The sequence below is a fragment of the Macrobrachium rosenbergii genome, chromosome 54 (assembly GCF_040412425.1).
Source record: "Macrobrachium rosenbergii isolate ZJJX-2024 chromosome 54, ASM4041242v1, whole genome shotgun sequence".
NCBI lineage: Eukaryota > Metazoa > Arthropoda > Malacostraca > Decapoda > Palaemonidae > Macrobrachium > Macrobrachium rosenbergii.
In genome coordinates, this window is record NC_089794.1 from 20727627 (window position 1) to 20747602 (window position 19976).

A 19976-nucleotide genomic window follows, 5' to 3' on the forward strand; every position below is an offset into this window, starting at 1 on the left:
TGCACTTAAAAGTGACATGCTGATGCATGGATACTCAGCACTACTTTAATATATATATATATATATATATATATATATATATATATATATATATATATATATATATATATATATATATATATATATATATATATAATGTATATATATATGTATGTATGTATATAAATACACACACAATTGTTCATTCCTTTGACATCATCATCATCATAATAATAATAATAACAATAATAACAGGATGTTAGTATCAGCTAAAGTGATTTTATAGTACTATGTCTTCTCAATCCTTCAAATAATTTTTCTCTCTTTGATTTCAATCAAGCAATCCCATAATCATAATAATAATAATAATAATAGCAATAATAATAATAATAATAATAATAATAATAATAATAATAATAATAATAATAATAATAATAATAATAATAAACATTTCTCACCCTTGAGTGTGGCCTTTTTCAGCACCTTCATTGCATACAAGGTCCCTGCATCTTGACCACTGATTTTTCGCACCAAAAAAACCTGCAAAAGGAGGAACCATTCAGAAAAAGCTTTCATGTATGTATGTATTATATAACAAGTATGTATGAATGCATTCTATACATGATTGTTCACATAATTCCAAGCACAGAAATGGAGGGTAAATACACTAAATTCTTGTATATATTTCAGTAAATAAAATATGAGAGAGAGAGAGAGAGAGAGAGAGAGAGAGAGAGAGAGAGAGAGAGAGAGAGAGAGAGAGAGAGAGAGAGAGAGAGAGAGAGATAAACCAAGAGAAGAATATTCTACTCATTACAGAAAGAGAGAGAAATTTTCATTACCATAGAGGGAATATTTAAATGAGAAATGAGAGAGAGAGAGAGAGAGAGAGAGAGAGAGAGAGAGAGAGAGAGAGAGAGAGAGAGAGAGATTAGGTTTTCATTACCATAGAGAGGAATATTTAAATGAGAGAGAGAGAGAGAGAGAGAGAGAGAGAGAGAGAGAGAGAGAGAGAGAGAGAGAGAGAGAGTTTTTCATAACCGAGAGAAGAATATTCTACTCATTAGAGAGAGAGAGAGAATTTTCATTACCATAGAGGGGAATATTTAAATGAGAGAGAGAGAGAGAGAGAGAGAGAGAGAGAGAGAGAGAGAGAGAGAGAGAGAGAGAATTTCTCATCCGACACAGGAAGACAAAGAAAAAAAAAGGAATATTTTACATAATAAAGCAAAAAAAAAAAAAAATTCCCTTCTTACCTTGCCAAATGACCCTTGACCTAAGACCTTGAGCAGCTCGAACTGACTGGGGTCAGCCTTCTCGTGACCCTCGGGCATGAGTTCGCACACCTCGATTTCGTGTGTGCCATTATAGTCTCCTTCGGCATCCTGCAGGATACAGAGACAGAAAGAACGAAATCAGTCACTTAATATAGGATATGATGACGTCACACGTTAAATTATAGGTGACATAATTCTACAGTCACTTAGAAATTAAGAAATTTTCAGTCAGTCATAAATAAAACTGCTCAAACACACACAAACATATAAACACACACACACACACATTATATATACTGTATGTATACTTTTAAATACATATACAGTATATATAATTATATATATATATACATATATATATACACACATATATACATAAACATAATTATAAATACATATATATATAGATATATATAATTATATATATACACATACACAGACATACATACATATATACATATATACACACAAACACATATATTTATATATATACACGCACGGACATATACATTCATATATATATATATATATATATATATATATATATATATATATATATATCAAAAATTCCAAAATCAACAACATATTAAGCTGATCATTATAAATTCAAAACTTCATACGAAAAATAGCATTACAACGTACAATTTACCAGAATAAAAAATATCTTAACTGTTAATAATTCTGAATTTATGAGTCACATTATTGATGCCTTTCGTAACGCCACATCATATTACATAAAACGCTTAAAACTTACGTCACTAAATCAAAATATAATAATTTTATAACGTCCCACTGTCATAAACTACTAATATTTGCAACTACTAATTATTCCATAAGGAATTTATATCACATATAAACATACATCATTACGTCACAGTATTAAAACAAGTAAAAAATGCGCCGAAGTTTCTTCAGCGCAATCGAGTTTTCTGTACAGCGTATAATCAAAGCCACTGAAAATAGATCTATCTTTCGGAGGTTTCGGTAAAATGCTGTATGAGCCGCGGCCCATGAAACTTGAACCACGACCCTGTGGTGGCCGCTAGCCAATATCGTTGCCAGAAGCACGATTATGACTAACTTTAACTTTAAATAAAAAAAAAAACTACAGAGGCTAGAGGGCTGCAATTTGGTATATTTGATGATTGGAGGGTGGATGATCAACATACCAATTTGCAGCCTTCTAGCCTCAGTAGTTTTTAAGATCTGAGGGCGGACAGAAAAAGTGCGGACGGACAGACAAAGCCGGCGCAATAGTTTCTTTTACAGAAAAATGAAATTATCCTACGAGAAATGAATATTTTATTTGAGCACTACTAATATTAAATACATTGCTGAGACACAAATTAATATTCCATTACGAATTTTGGAAGGCACTCACAATGAAATGGCATTATTATTATTATTATTATTATTATTATTATTATTATTATTATTATTATTATTATTACCAACAGTTTTAGAATATAAAAAAAAAACGTACAAAGAATACTGAATGAGATCTATTAAAAGAAATATTAACAGTGAATAAAATACCAGACCAGGAAAGAAATATTTTATTTCAGCGCATATATACCATGGAGTAAAAATACGTACGTATTTTAAATAAATATAATTACACACCAGAACACGTATGGAACTATTTGACACTAATAAAACAACATTCTGTGTATTTACTGATTAAATAACATTTACTTATAAAACACGACTAAAAATATTAAAAATTCTGCTTAATACAGAAACCAAATCCAAGAACAAACGCTTGTAATCGCAAAACATCAACTTTAAATATATGTAGCTGATACAAAATACAAATTTAATAAGCAAAAAATTGACAAATAATCTAATGGATACCTCACAAGCGAATGAGGCACTAGAGCATGATATATCTGAAGAAAGCTGCTCAATAAAGAATAATAATAGAAAGAGAAAACTGATAACGTACTGTAAATATCTAATTATCTGCTGATACAACAACAAAACGAACGTAAGCACAAACACACACACACACGGATAAAAAATAATAAGCCACAAATAGAATTCGAGTATAGAATTCATTTTACCTTCAGAATACACAAGGCGAAAATTATTTACACACAACAGAGATTATACATACATATATATATATATATATATATATATATATATATATATATATATATATATATATATATAAAAAATTTCCTTTGAAGAGAATTTCTCCAGAAACGGAAAGATAATTTTCCGTTACTTAGCAAGCAGTCCTTACCCTTCAATAATAATAATAATAATAATAATAATAATAATAATAATAATAATAATAATAATAATAATAATAATAATAATAATTTTATTTAACTACTAAACACTATATGTAATTATACACTTTTTACTCTTCTCAAAGCAGCAGATGAAACTATGTTTTTGTAATTATTCATAATACGAGGATGTTCGGGGTTGAGAGAGAGAGAGAGAGAGAGAGAGAGAGAGAGAGAGAGAGAGAGAGAGAGAGAGAGAGAGAGAGAGAGTTTCCTCACAGCCATAAGAGAAAGTTAGAGAGAGAAATTCAGTGGTTTCTGATAACGTAAAAACTGGCTTACTTTTTGAATAATTAATTCAGAGAGAGAGAGAGAGAGAGAGAGAGAGAGAGAGAGAGAGAGAGAGAGAGAGAGAGAGAGACGATGTATCTCCATCCTACGTGAGGCGAACTTAAGTAGTATAGGTCATTAGCCAGAGGCATATAAATAGTTTGATCAAAATAATAATCATTTTACTTAATAACATTACTTTATATTCTTCAAAATGAATGAAAAAGTATTGCAGAGTCAAGAGGTGTTTCATTATTACAAAAGGTACCAATATTATTCATGAAAATATACTGAAGATTTAGTGTAAGGGTTCTCTCTCTCTCTCTCTCTCTCTCTCTCTCTCTCTCTCTCTCTCTCTCTCTCTCTCTCTCTCTCTCTCAAAATATCACATCTCTCTTCTACAGCACAAAACTATCTCTCTCTCTCTCTCTCTCTCTCTCTCTCTCTCTCTCTCTCTCTACAAGGAGGGGAAAACAATGAAGCACTCTACTAAACCTGTGACCAAGGAATCAAGGAGCTTAAACTCTAAAAAGGAACAGAAAAGGATCAGAAAAAGGAACACCCGGATAAAATAGTACTTAAGGAGCTCAGGAACTCTGAAAGCAACCACAAAAGAAACCTAACCTTTCTACAAAGAGCCCCCTACTTCCCCCACCCCAGAAAAAAAACAAAAAAACTGACATATTCATGAACCTTGAGTCTAGGCTCTACAAGGATCACCAAACATGAAGCAGCAATTAAGGAACATTCAAGTCCCCACTACACAAAAAGGATCACCTAGCAAGGAGCAGCAATTAGGGAACATTTGAGTGCCCACAAAATGAAATTTAAAGGATCACCTAGCAAGGAGCAGCAATTAGGGAACATTTGAGTGCCCACAGAATGAAATTTAAAGGATCACCTAGCAAGGAGCTGCAATTAGGGAACATTTGAGTTCCCACAAAATGAAATTTAGAGGATCACCTAGCAAGGAGCAGCAATTACGGAACATTTGAGTTCCCACAAAATGAAATTTAAAGGATCACCTAGCAAGGAGCAGCAATTACGGAACATTCAAGTCCCCACTACAAAAAAAAGGATCACCTAGCAAGGAGCAGCAATTAGGGAACATCTGAGTGCCCACAAAATGAAATTTAAAGGATCACCTAGCAAGAAGCAGCAATTAAGGAACAATAAAGTTCCCACAAAAAAATTTAAAGGATCGCCTAACAAGGAGCAGCAACTAAGGAACAACAAAGTTCCCACGAAAAAAAAAAAAAAATTAAAATAAACAGAGCACCTTGAGCCTGGTGTAGGGAAGAGACGAAGGCTCGTCATTCTCCTCCTGCAGGAGAGGAACGGCCAGGTCGAAGGTGAACCCCTCCTGCTGCTGTTGCTGCTTCTTATCCAACTTGGACATGGCAGCTCCCAGTTCTCTGGAGAACTCCAGCACCTCCTTCGGGGGTTTCGCCCCTGTGGCGGCGGCGGCGGCCGCGGCGGCGGCGGCGGCGGCGGCGGCGGCGCTGCTGCAGCCGCCGCAGGCCGTTGCCGTTAAAGGCAGGTCTGTGGAGGAGGAGGAACCACCGGGAACATCGCCGCCCAGCCCCGACGCCTTGGAGGAGGGGTCACCTGCAGAGGAGGGGCTCTTGCATGGCGTCAACGAAGGCTCCGAGGAGACACTGAACGCCGAGGACCCGTAAGAAGACCCTACTGCCGAGGGGGACAGAGACGGCCTAGGGGCGTCCGGGGTCCCCGAAGGAGCCAAGGGCGTCCCAGTTCCAGGCAGCGTAGTCGTGCTTCCAGAGGAAGAAGGCGTCGCCAGGGGCGAGGTTGCGTCCAGGGACACGGCGCTCAGGAGGGGGGTCAGAGACAGCCTTTTGCATGACCCGGGCGGGTCGCTTCTGGAGTTGGCATTCGGGGAAGCCAGTGTTTCAAGGTGCCCTTCGTGCGAGTTAACACCAAGTGGTACTAGAACGCAATCCGAAAATGTATCTTTTCATCCCTCCTGCCACTAACTTCAAAAGACCTTCCTTCTGCTGCAAGCTTCTGAAGTGTGAATATCTCTCTTCAGTGTCAAAGACCAGGATCTAAAGGTCACTGGTAGCAGCAGTCAAGGCACCGACATCAAAAAGATCACTTTATCCTCCATCTCCTTCACACTTTCCGAAGGCGATCCATCCTAGAACAAAAGGTACACCGCAGTGATACAGAGGTCTGACTCCCTCGACCCAAACACACCACGTTCTGAACTTGAGCGAGTGTCACAAGGCGCGTGTTCTACTTCACAGAATCTGATTAAAACCTGGGTAGCCACTTGAGGTGACAGCGCCACAAAATAGCTGACCAAAATTTAATTCTTACTCTCTCTCTCTCAGAGAAGGCAAACGTTTATAGCTCAACAAATGAATTAATACTTTTTGACTTCGATGAAAAATATAACATTTTACCAAAAGAGCCCAATTCAAACACGATTCAATTAAAGCTTTCACTGACGAAAAGCAAGGTAGTAATTATTACAAAAAAAATTATAAAAACAAAACGAAATAAAACTGCCAAAATGACACACCAACGGGACACGAACCACTTTTGGGGGACCAGTTTAAAACACTCCACTAGCGAAATGAAAGTAAAGTTAAATCACTAAACACACTAAAAAAAAATCTACCTTAAAAAAAATCAAACTTAAATATGATCAGACCCAGCAAGTGAAAAAAAACACTGGTCAGTCAAATCTTTTAAAACCAGGAGTTGGTAAACCCTTCACATTGTCTGTTCGGTATGCAAGCCACCACAGTTCACGGATCATGCTCACTACTGCTGTTGCCTGAACAGCTCCTTCTACTACTTCTTCTTCTTCTTCTTCTTCTTCTTCTTCTTCGTCAGCTGCCATCTAGGTCAAATCAGGTCAGGACGCAGACGTAAGGACGCACACGGACGTACACCGATACCAGCTACCAGCACAGGGCGATACACACACTTACACTTACACACACACACAAACACACACACACACACACTTACTCACACGAGACACTGCTGGAGACTGGACACTTACACCCACGCACACGCACACACAAACACACACACACAGAGACACGTAGCTACAGCTTCCTTTTTAACTAAAGGCCACAAGGTCGTCCATAATAGGAGGATGGAAACACACACATAAACACACACACACAAACACACACACACAAAGACGAGTTAAGAGGAAAAAGCACGTAGTACGACGGACGATGATACAAAACCGGCCGTTTTGACCGTAAAGGTAAAAAGCAGAAACTCTTTTTTTCTTAATTTTTTTTTGTGTGTAACTTTATTTATTACTGGAAACGAGTGACGGACGTGAATCAAATTATATACGAGGGACGGTTCAACAGAGACAGGTCATGGCGGAGGAGGAGGAGGAGGGAGGGAGGGGGAGGGAGGAGGAGGAGGAGGAGGAGGAGGAGGAGGAGGAGGAGGAGGAGGAGGAGGAGGAGGAGGAGGAGGAGGAGGAGGAGGAGGAGGAGGAGGAGGAGGAGGAGGAGGAGGAGGAGGAGGAGGAGGAGGAGGGAGGGGTGTATACAGAAAGAAATCTTGTTAACTCAGAGAGAGAGAGAGAGAGAGAGAGAGAGAGAGAGAGAGAGAGAGAGAGAGAGAGAGGGGAACTGGGGTGGGGTCGGGGGTCGGAAAAGGGCAGCCATATTAGTCATATTGTCTGGTGGCCGACAAAGCGCCCGTAACGTCCTCTTTCTATCTACAGGTAATGATGAGAACAACAACAAAACAACAAAAAATAAATAATATACTGAAAATAAATCATATAATAATCAGAACTCTATGGTTAACATTCCCATCCAAATTACTTTCCTCGGACCTGGGCAGGTTGAGCTTGCTAGGTTAGATGACTCTACTTCAACAACAAAAATATAATAACAATAATAATAGAGACAACTATACGAATAAGGAAATGAAAGCATGGAAAATAATCATAAAACAAAACACATAAATGAAATTAGGAAAAAAAACAGAAAATGACAAAACTAATAAATAATTCAACAGACAAATATTTATTTGCAATATTCATTCACACCAATCATCGTATGGCTCGACGCTGCCAAAACAATCAACCTTATGACCATAACTAGCCCAGGCCAGAGGAAAGTAAATACCAGAGGAAAAGGAAGCAGTACTCAGGGAAAACTGAAGCGAGGAGAGAATTCCGATGCTTGGCATTTGAGGGAAAGAAAAAATGACATACTAATTATTTCATTACGGATATAAAATGGCGACTTCAGTGATAATCGAATTATTATTTTAATGCCAATGATAACTTTATTAATTTCTCATTTTCCCCGTGATAAAATCGAAAAATTTCTTGACATTGATAATTGGAATAATTTGTTTGTCTGAGATAATCTAATAATCTCTTTCAATAATTTGTCTGTCTGATATCATCTGATAATCTCTCTTTCATTGTCAGTAATAACTGGAAGAATTTTTTTGGCAATGATAGAAAAGTTTTTCTGTCAGAGATAATCTGACGAGTTCTTTTTCGCTGTCAGTGATAACTGGAATAATTTCATTTCTCCGTGAAGTGATAATCGTAATAATTTCTTGCTTGCCAATGGCAACAAAAACCATTTCTTGTTTCGACCGTGAGAATTTGATTAATTTTTTTGTGACTAATAATAGGAATGTTAAGAATGTTTTACTTTGCCAGCGATAATTTAAAAAAACTCCCAGTTGCTGATAACAGGAACCATTTCTCTCTCTCTCTCTGAATATATATATATATATATATATATATATACAGTATATATATATATATATATATATATATATATATATATATATATATATATATATATATATATATATATATATATATATATATATATATATATGCATATGTATATACATATATATTGTATATATATATACATATGTATTCAGAGAGAGAGAGAGAGAGAGAGAGAGAGAGAGAGAGAGAGAGAGAGAGAGAGAGAGATGAGGTTACATATGTCCTCCTTTTCCCCAGCCTAAGCTGATTTTAACCTCTGCCACGGTATTCTTCGCATATCATTCTCCCACGTAAGGCTTCTCCTCGTGGACCCACACACACACACACACACACACATACATACACAAGGGCACTACGTCCAAATATTCCCAATATGAGAGAAAACGAACAGGAATCTGTTTTCACCATGAACTCTGTGTATGTACTGTATATATATATATATATATATATATATATATATATATATATATATATATATATATATATATATATATATATATATATATATATATATATATATATATATATCTGTAACAAGCACAATGCCCTATGAACTCTAAGTTAGAAGGTTAACGTGACCTCGTTCTGATATACCGAATGCGGTTCGAATCCTGCAACGAACGTCAGAATTTCTTCATTTGCTTCTTCTTTTGCATCCCAGGCTTTGCAGTAGTGACAAGTGTAACTAAAAGTTTTAAGGGGAAATTGTGGCTAAGACCATTATAACGTACCTATTAAATATGTATAAATATATACATATATATATACACATACATATATATATATATATATATATATATATATATATATATAAAAAACCATAACCAATAATATCCAAACTTGGGTTGGGCCATGGCCTGTATACAGTCTTGCGTTGAATGTAACACCAAGTGCACACTCTTTCACTTTCATTTACAGAGTACTTGTCTGCCTCTGAGTTTTGCTTTAAAATTCACTTTTTTAATTTTTATATTAAAATTCAAAATTCACTTTTATTTATATGTTAAAATTTAAAATCCACTTTTATTCTTTATATATACTAAAATTTAAAAATAACTTTTAATTATTTATACAATAAAATTTAAAATCCACTTTTATTTAAGAAATATATTAACATTTAAAACTCACTTTTATTGTTAATATATATTAAAATCTAAAATTCACTTATATTTATACGTTAAAATTTAAATTTCACTTTATATATTTGAATAGGTGTTCAATGATGTTTACAGGTAATATATTTGTTTAGTATTTACCCTATTCTGTTTCTCTGAAGCAATGTTATTTTTTTACGTGACGGCTGGTTCTGAGAAATTTCACTGGATTTTTATAATAATAATAATAATAAGAAGAAGAAGAAGAGGAAGACGAAGAAAAGGTGGTTCTGAAATGCATCTTAAGAAATTTTTGAAAAAAAAAAATTAAGGCATGAACTATTGTACAAGAAAAAATATAATTAAAAAATACGTTAAATAACCCATACAAAAACATCTATGCCGACCAAAACTATGAATAGTGTCAAAAATTACGAAAGGGAATACTGAAGAAACTCGTATTACAGAAAACGTACCAAAGAAAGGTTGTATTATAGAAAAAGGGAATCGAAGCAGCGACTTTCGAAGGCACACTAAAAAAAATCACCAGTAGTTAAGAGGTATTTTGAATTAACCGTTTCCCGACAACTTACAATATATATATATATATATATATATATATATATATATATATATATATATATATATATATATATATATATATATATATATAACTACTTATAAGGTATTTTGAATTAACTGTTTCCCAACAAGTTATACATTATATATATATATATATATATATATATATATATATATATATATATATATATATATATATACAATACCATATATATATAAATTATATATAAATATAGACAAAATAATCCTTAAAAAAACTTAAGAAATTTTGATTTAAAGACAACTGGTTGACATATAATACGTTCTGGAAACTGGTGTTATCTAAACACCACCAGAGCACACATACACGCACAAACGAATAAAATCATCACCAACACGTTTACATAATCGAAGCAAATTTCAAAGACGGGAGCATTCACACACAAACACACACACACACACACACTGATTTTGAGCAATAAAACACGACCATAAGATCTTTAGTAGAACTCAAAACCCTCACATAAATAGAGGTGTGTTAGCAAGATACCTCTGGAAAGGCTGAACTAAATTGGACGACATTTAGCTGATAAATTCATTCAATGATCTCGGGGGGGATTCACTTCTTAATAAAAATTGTCCTGTAGATTATGATCTGTTGCCATCAAAACCATATCACCCATTACAAAGATACACTTGATGCACTTGGATTGTATATCAAGAACGGCTGAACTGAAATAAATAACTTAATAGACATATTAATCTGGTAACCTTCTCTAGACGATCAACTTTGTGGAGAAATTAGCTGGAGTTTCAGTTGAATATAGAACTGAACTGAATATAGAATTCTGGCCAAAGGCCAAGCACTGGGACCTATGAGGTCATTCAGCACTGAAACGGAAATTGACAGTAAAAGGTCTGAAAGACGTAACAGGAGGAAAACCTCAAAGCAGTTGCACTATGAATCAACTGTCAGGAGAGGGTTGAGGAAAGTAGGATGGAAGAAAGAGAATATGAAAGGAGGTACAGTAAAAATAAAGAAACGGGCTTCAGTGAGTTTCCGCTGTAGCAAATTACCCATTGAATAGTTGAGGATTCCTACCCAAAGTCAACCACCTCCACAAAGGAGCCTAACGAATATTTTACCAAAGTTTCATCCAGTTCCGCTGACCCGTTCTTGAGTTATCGAACCCACACAAAAAGTCGTGAGTGTAGGCATACACTTTATTTCATTGGTTGGCAAAACGAATATCATAAATATGAAAAATAATAACAGCTGATAAATGTAATGAAATATAAGGTATTACAAAACCTCAATAAAAAAAAAATACACTGTTCTCCCAGCATATAGAATTCTTCTGCTTTCTTGTGTATTTCCATATTCAACCAACCAGCCTCCAAAGAAGGTAGATTTGTCATTCATTAAAACTTCATTGCTGTTACTGAACTAAATTTTCAATTTTGTTGTTTCATTTAAAGAGAGAGAGAGAGAGAGAGAGAGAGAGAGAGAGAGAGAGAGAGAGAGAGAGAGAGAGAGAGAGAGAGACAACCATCCAGCTCTGACCAGACCTGATGTGACCTTGTTTGAACCACCTTAACAAAATATACTCTTCTTCGCGTATCCCAGACTAACTTCAATTTAGCTTACATTATCCTCAATTTCTTTCCTTTTCTGACTTAATTTAACCTGACATGAGCTCAATCTTCCTCTCCTGGCCTTACCTAATCCAACATACCCTGGGTAATTAACCTAACATCGCATTGACCTTACCTATTAACTGGTAACTTAGTCTAAATTTAACTTACCTTACCCTAATTTTCTCTCCTTTAACGCAATGTAACCCGACATAAGCTCATCTTCCTCACCTGACCTTACCTAATCCAATATAACCTGGGTAATTAACCTAACCTTCCTCCTTTGACCTTACCTAAAAATTGGTAACTCTGTCTAAATTTAACTTAACCTAAGTTTCTCTCCTTTTCTGACTTAAGCTGACATAAGCTAATTTTCCTCTCCTAACCTTACCTAATTAACCTAACATCTCTTTGACATTACCTAATAACTCGTAACTTTGTCTAAAATTAACTTACCATATTCTAAATTTCTCTCCTTTAACGAAAATTTAACCTGACATAACCTGATCTTCCTCACCCGACCTTACCTAATCCGACATAACTTGGGGAATTAACCTATAACCTTCTTCCTTTGACCTTACCTAAAAATTGGAAACTTTGTCTAAAATTAACTTACATTATCCTAAATTTATCTCCTTTAATGAGAATTTACCCTGACATAAGCTAAATCTTCCACTCCTGAACTTTAACTTGCCTAATCCAACGTAACTAATCCAACGTAACTTGGGTAATTAACCGAATCGTCTTTCTCTGGCCTTGCCTAACGTAACCTTAACTGTCTAACCATAACCGAGATTTAGACCACGGGAAAGAGAAAAAAAAATTTACCAAGAATACACACCTTCGCACCTGCTGCCAATTAAATCTGGCACCAACGAGAAACCATAAAAAGGATAGAGTGCTCAAGGTGTTAAAAGGAGAGAGAGAGAGAGAGAGAGAGAGAGAGAGAGAGAGAGAGAGAGAGAGAGAGAGAGAGGACAGTAATAATGGCGACATAAGATCTACATACAACAATATGGGGTTGACCTTGTAGCAAAGTTAAAAGTCATAACAAGCACAAAGAGAGAGAGAGAGAGAGAGAGAGAGAGAGAGAGAGAGAGAGAGGAAACAAACACTGAATGTGCAATGACTAACACAACAATGATACGTGCCATCATTCACTCACTCTCTCTTTCTCTCTCTGTCTCTCTGTCTCTCTCTCTCTCTTGCAAGGACCATTCTATCCTGTTATTTAACCTATTTTTTTTTATCTAATATAGTCTCTCTCTCTCTCTCTCTCTCTCTCTCTCTCTCTCTCTCTCTCTAGCAAAGAGCATTTTAACCTTTATTATCTAACCTTTTTTTTTTTAACTAATAAAGCCTCTCTTTCTCTCTCTCTCTCTCTCTCTCTCTCTCTCTCTCTCTCTCTCTCTCTCTCTCTCTCTCTCTCTCTCTCTCTCTCTCTCTCTCTCTCGACTTCAAAGACGACAAAACATATAAGGATCAAATTAGGGAGAAGCCTCACGCCGAGCACCTCTGACGTCAAGGACAGGCTCAAAATTAGTTTGAGAAGCTGACCAAAGTCACCTCATCTTCCAGTTCTTCAACTGGTTAAAAAGGAAAAAAAAAAAATTGTTGACCATTATTTTGAGAACCACACCCCTCTCCCCAACATCCCAGGGCCAATCAATGATGAGCGCACAAATACCTATTCATATACACACACACACATTTATATATATATATGTATATATATATGTATATACAGTATATACACACAGACTTACCTATATGTATAATATACATTGAAACATGTATATCCACAGATATAATACATATATGAATAAACTTACATATATGGACAATGTACATATATATATATATATATATATATATATATATATATATATATATATATATATATATATATATATATATATACATCACTGCATCAACATTAATATGCAGTCCACACCACCAGATACCATTACCACTGTCATTTAACTTAACAACACTCAACAGAACAACCATCTCGATTCCCCATTCTATAATCCACCATTCCAACAGCTTTGGCTACAATACCTGGCCGTCATCGAATATTCTCAGGGCCGCCATCATCGCAAAACTCACCTGGAAAAAGGAGAAGAAAAACACAGGTAAGTACAATTAGCTCTGGCATCAGTGATCTCTGCTAACATAAATACTGTAATGCGTATAAAGGAAATCTAAAATGTTTTAATGATACACACTGCATGTGTTGATGAGAAATACCATATTTCAGTGGAGAGAGAGAGAGAGAGAGAGAGAGAGAGAGGGGGGCTTTAAACGATAAAAGATTACATATTAAAACATAAACGCTCATGTTGCATGAGAGAGAGAGAGAGAGAGAGAGAGAGAGAGAGAGAGAGAGAGAGAGAGAGAGAGAGAGTTGTTAAATTGGTTAATCTAACTACAGTAAAAAAAAAAACCTTGAGAGAGAGAGAGAGAGAGAGAGAGAGAGAGAGAGAGAGAGAGAGAGAGAGAGAGAGAGAGAGAGAAGAGAATAAAAAAGATTAAATAAGGATAAAATACTCATAAAAGAGAGGAGAGGGTAAAATACTCCTCATAAAAGAGAGAGAGAGAGAGAGAGAGAGAGAGAGAGAGAGAGAGAGAGAGAGAGAGAGAGAGAGAGAGAGAGAGAGAGAGACTTGTTGAACTGGTTAATCTAACCACAATAAAAAACATTGAGAGAGAGAGAGAGAGAGAGAGAGAGAGAGAGAGAGAGAGAGAGAGAGAGAGAGAGATAGTTGCCTGCACACGAAATAAAACAAGTCAGGAGTTGATAAACGTCAAACTCTGCCGAATCTACGTCGCACATCAAATGGTCACAGCTGTGCAGTTAACCTTGTGTTGAATGGAAACATATGTTTTTTAATCCATTAAATCCACTACTTAGTGTAAACGGATAACCTTTGAACGAAAACATCAAGAAGAATGACACCTGAAACACTTTAAAATTAAGGAAAATAGAGTTTAGTGTCTTTTAAGGTAATTGTACAGAAGTACAACATCAAACGATTAATAAACAGTAACTGGTTATATATATATATATATATATATATATATATATATATATATATATATATATATATATATACATACATATATATATGTCTGTGTACATACATACGTATGTATATATATATATATATATATATATATATATATATATATATATATATATATATATATATATATATATATATATGTATATTTATATATATATATATATATATATATATATATATATATATATATATATATATATATATATATATATATACATATACATATATATGTGTACATACATACATATGTAATATATATATATATATATATATATGTATATATATATATATATATATATATATATATATATATATAGTATATATAATTCCACATCAAATCATCAATAGTGACTGGTTATACATTATAATATATATATATATATATATATATATATATATATATATATATATATATGATTATAATAACTGTAACACATGATTCGTTTATCCCACATTACCACAGGTGACCGGTTTCGACTTTATTCCCAAGCCACTGACTACATCGAACAATTGTTTAACAGTAATTGGTTATATATATATATATATATATATATATATATATATATATCAAATACTGCACAATATTACTTCACTGTTAATCCACAAATATTACGAAAAACCTACACGAAACATATATTCCACAACATTACACATAAAACATTACAGCTAACCTTTAAGCCTATACGTCGAAAAAAAATTTATGGGCCTTCTCGCTTCAGAGAGGTCGACTCACGATTACTTACTTTTTATGATTAGCGTTTATCATTAGTGATATCAATTTTAACAAATCATGACTGCAATACTTATTATTATTATTACTATTATTATTATTATTATTATTATTATTATTATTATTATTATTATTATTATTATTATTATTATTATTACTACACAGACTCAACCATTACCCTTAGCCATTCATATAAAAAGAAAAAAAATTAATTATAGAAAACACTAAACACCTTACACTGATAACCTCGCATTATCGAACAAAAAAAAAACACATTATAAAATAATAAAAAAAAACCTGATTCTGTTGCCAAAAAAATAATAATAATTACTTAATGACAGCAAGTAAAAAAAAAAAAAACACCTAAAATTTTAATGCAACCTGGCACCCCAAACCTAAAAAAATATTAACAACAGAGGCAAAACAAAACAAAAGAATGACACCATTAAAGGCTAAATACATTAAAAAAGACTAAATATAACATGGCTATTGCATACTAACCTTCACGCTACACTGCTGGAGAAAAGTACTGTCTAAGACAAGGGCAAGGTCACATTACTCAAAGAATGCTTACTAACTACAAAAAATGGTTATACCTTACATTCTTATTTTCGTTTTCTTTGATTGTTGGGGAGAGAGAGAGAGAGAGAGAGAGAGAGAGAGAGAGAGAGAGAGAGAGAGAGAGAGAGAGAGAGAGAGAGAGAGAGAGACTTTCAAGATGTGTAACCTGGCCATATTTAAATAGACTTTGCTTTGCTTTGCTTTGCTTTGAGAGAGAGAGAGAGAGAGAGAGAGAGAGAGAGAGAGAGAGAGAGAGAGAGAGAGAGAGAGAGAGAGAGACCCTAATATATACACGATCTTAATATTCTAAGTCAATATGAATCTTTACTATGAAAGTAAACATTTTTCTCTCTCTCTCTCTCTCTCTCTCTCTCTCTCTCTCTCTCTCTCTCTCTCTCTCTCTCTCTCTCTCATTCAGGCTATGAACACGTGACTAACGTCAGCACATGTTCCAGACACTGCCAATCGCTTAATCAAAGTATTCAAGAAGAAACGCGTTACCTTCTCTACCATTCCGCTTGATTCAATTTCGGTGGGTAAATTATGCCCATAAAATTATTAATTATTCAAACGCACGCATATAATTCTTTCTCTCTCTCTCTCTCTCTCTCTCTGTAAGTAAAGATTTTAAATATGGCCATGTTACAAATCTTGAAAGTCGGTCTCTTTCTCTCTCTCTGAGTAAAGACTTTTTAAATATGGCCAGGTTACACATCTTGAAAATCTCTCTCTCTATCTCTCTCTCTCTCTCTCTCTCTCTCTCTCTATATATATATATATATATATATATATATATATATATATATATATATATATATATATATATATATATATGTGTGTGTGTGTGTGTGTGTGTATTAGCGCTTAAACAAACATATACCGATGACTGATTAAAAAAGTTCATAGAGAGAGAGAGAGAGAGAGAGAGAGAGAGAGAGAGAGAGAGAGAGAGAGCCAGCCCTGAGGTTATCAAATCGTCACCGCCCAAAACCTTTCCATTTAGAGCCTTTGAAGTTTACACTGAGAGCCTTGAAGACCACCGAAAAAAGCCATGGGATCACTCCAGCACCCAACTGCACCATATTCGACCGCAAAGTCCATGACGGTACTTGCAGTAGCGGTACCGTCTAAGAGGAAGGGAGAGATACAAGACCCCTGTCTTTCGTTATAGTGACGAGAAGGGAAAATTATCATCCATAGCTGGCTTGGATGTGGGCGGTTGTTGGGACACTGCCAGAGAGAGAGAGAGAGAGAGAGAGAGAGAGAGAGAGAGAGAGAGAGAGAGAGAGAGAGCCCAGTGGTAGCGAAGGAAAGGGAGAGAGTGGGTGGGATATGGGTAGAGGTGGTAAGAAGAAAGGAATAGGAGGAGGTAGGGGTGAAAGGGAAAGGGGAGGAGGAGGAGGAGGAGGAGGAGGAGGAGGAGGCGGGGTTATGAGAGAAGGAAATTTGACGTTGGCGCCAAGGCTCCTGAGATCGGCAATTGTCGAAGAGAATATTTTCATTATTATTTTTATTCTAACTTCGTACCCATAGCTGAGATTTCCTTTAGAAGAAGATTGACGATGATGATGATTGTTTTAATAATATTGATACTGCAAATGCTTCTTTGACTTTAACAAATAACACGCTTACCAAGATGACGAAAAAAGCTAGTTTACAAGCTTCTCTCTCTCTCTCTCTCTCTCTCTCTCTCTCTCTCTCTCTCTCTCTCTCTCTCTATATATATATATATATATATATATATATATATATATATATATATATATATATATATATATATATATATATATATATAGATAGATAGATAGATAGATAGATAGATAGATGTATATGCAGTATACGTACATAAATATAATACACAATATAATATATATATTATATATATATAGATAGATAGATAGATAGATAGATAGATAGATGTATATGCAGTATACGTACATAAATATAATATACAATATAATATATATATATATATATATATATATATATATATATATATATATGTATGTATGTATGTATAAGTATATTAGATGGATAGATAGATAGATAGATAGATAGATAGATATATATATGTAGGTATATGCAGTATATTTATATAAACGTAATACATAACATAATATATATAATATATACATAAGTATATTATATATAATTACTGTATATATACAGTATATATGTAAAACACGAAAGTTACATTTTGAATTTCACAAGCAAAAATAAATCACCATTAAGTATACTGCACGGTCGTGTTTTACCTTAAAAGATAAATCTAACTGGAAAAAAAAATAAGAGAAAAGACATGCAAAAATATTAACCCACAAAACCGATGTTATATCTGGCGCTGCTTAAGAAAGAAAAAAAAATTTACAACTTTTTTATTATCTTCTTTTTTAGCAGAGACCGAGATACGAGACTCTGGCATCCAGCCACGGCGCACAATGAACAAAGATGACGGCTGCGCCCATGCCAAATTATCCGTTAAAAATGCTAATCGCGTATTTATTGTATTTATTATATAAATTGTATATATATCACATATACACATACATACATATATACACAAATATATCTGTATATGCATGAGTATTCATGTGTATGTGTATGTATATGTATGTGTATATATTATATATATATATACTGATGTATAGATATAGATATATAATATAAATATATATATGTATATATATATATCTATTTATATATACATATATATATATTAGATATACACATACATGGTATGTATATATATATATATATATATATATATATATATATATATATATATATATAGAGTATAGAGAGAGAGAGAGAGAGAGAGAGAGAGAGAGAGAGAGAGAGAGAGAGAGAGAGAGAGAGAGAGAGACGGTCTTTCCTCCTATGGTCGAGAAGTTTTCCTCACTTGACCCTTAAGAATTTTCCCACAGAGCAAGAATTTTCCTCCTGAGAAAAGCTTTCACCCTCTGCGGAGGAGTTCTTAAGCACGAGGGCTCTCCTTTCGAAAGAATATCCTCATAGGAGTTCTGACTGGAAGGATATCTATCTATCCTGGTCAAAAAAAAAAAAAACCAATCCTTGCAAAGAAACGTTTATCAAGGCGCTATACCAGAAGAAGAAGAAAAAGAAAAAGAAGAAGAAAACGGAGAAGAAGAGGAGGAGGAAAAAGAAGAAGAAGAAGAAGAAGAAGAAGAAGAAGAAGAAGAAGAAGAAGAAGAAAAGGTAAGAAGAAGAAGAAGAAGAAGAAGAAGAAGAAGAAGAAGAAGAGGAAACTGAGGAAAAGGAGGACTTTCCCTCACAAAGGCGGCGTAATTTCCTTCCCCGGAAGCAGGCCGCCCACAGCGGGAGAGCAAGAATCCCAAAGGAGCCTCCTGTACCGATTCCTTCCAGGCGGAGGGTCTCCGAGAATAAATGGTCTTTTATTCCCACAAACACTTTCATTTCTTCTGCTTTGATCTTTCTTTCCCTCCAGCAAGAGAAATTGGGAGGAGGAGGGAGAAAATGGGAAGGAGGAGGAAGAAAGTGGGAGGAGGAAGAAAGTGGGAGGGGGAGGAAGGAAGTGGGAGGGGGAGGGGAGAGTGGGAGGGGAGGAAGAAAGTGGGAGGGGGAAGAAGAAAGTGGGAGGGGGAGGAAGAAAGTGAGAAGGGGAGGAGAAAGTGGGAGGGGGAGAAAGTGGGAGGGGAGGAAGGAAGTGGGAGGGGGGGGGAGGAAGAAAGTGGGAGGGTGA

At 34.8% G+C, this 19976-nt stretch overlaps 1 protein-coding gene across 3 annotated transcripts in view; it reads right to left on the minus strand.

Annotated features, from left to right (window-relative positions):
- The window catches only part of S6kII (Ribosomal protein S6 kinase II), a 175663-nt gene that overhangs the window by 93062 nt on the left and 62625 nt on the right, over positions 1 to 19976 (minus strand). For 2 of the 3 annotated variants that reach the window (XM_067097616.1, XM_067097615.1), the window contains exons 3-4: positions 1236 to 1364; positions 438 to 519 (exon numbers count right to left, since the gene is read on the minus strand). In XM_067097616.1, the coding sequence (XP_066953717.1) occupies positions 438 to 519; positions 1236 to 1364 (211 nt within the window). Of the gene's footprint in view, positions 1 to 437; positions 520 to 1235; positions 1365 to 5102; positions 5790 to 19976 lie in introns of those variants that run through there. The other variant, XM_067097617.1, reaches the window with a different exon arrangement.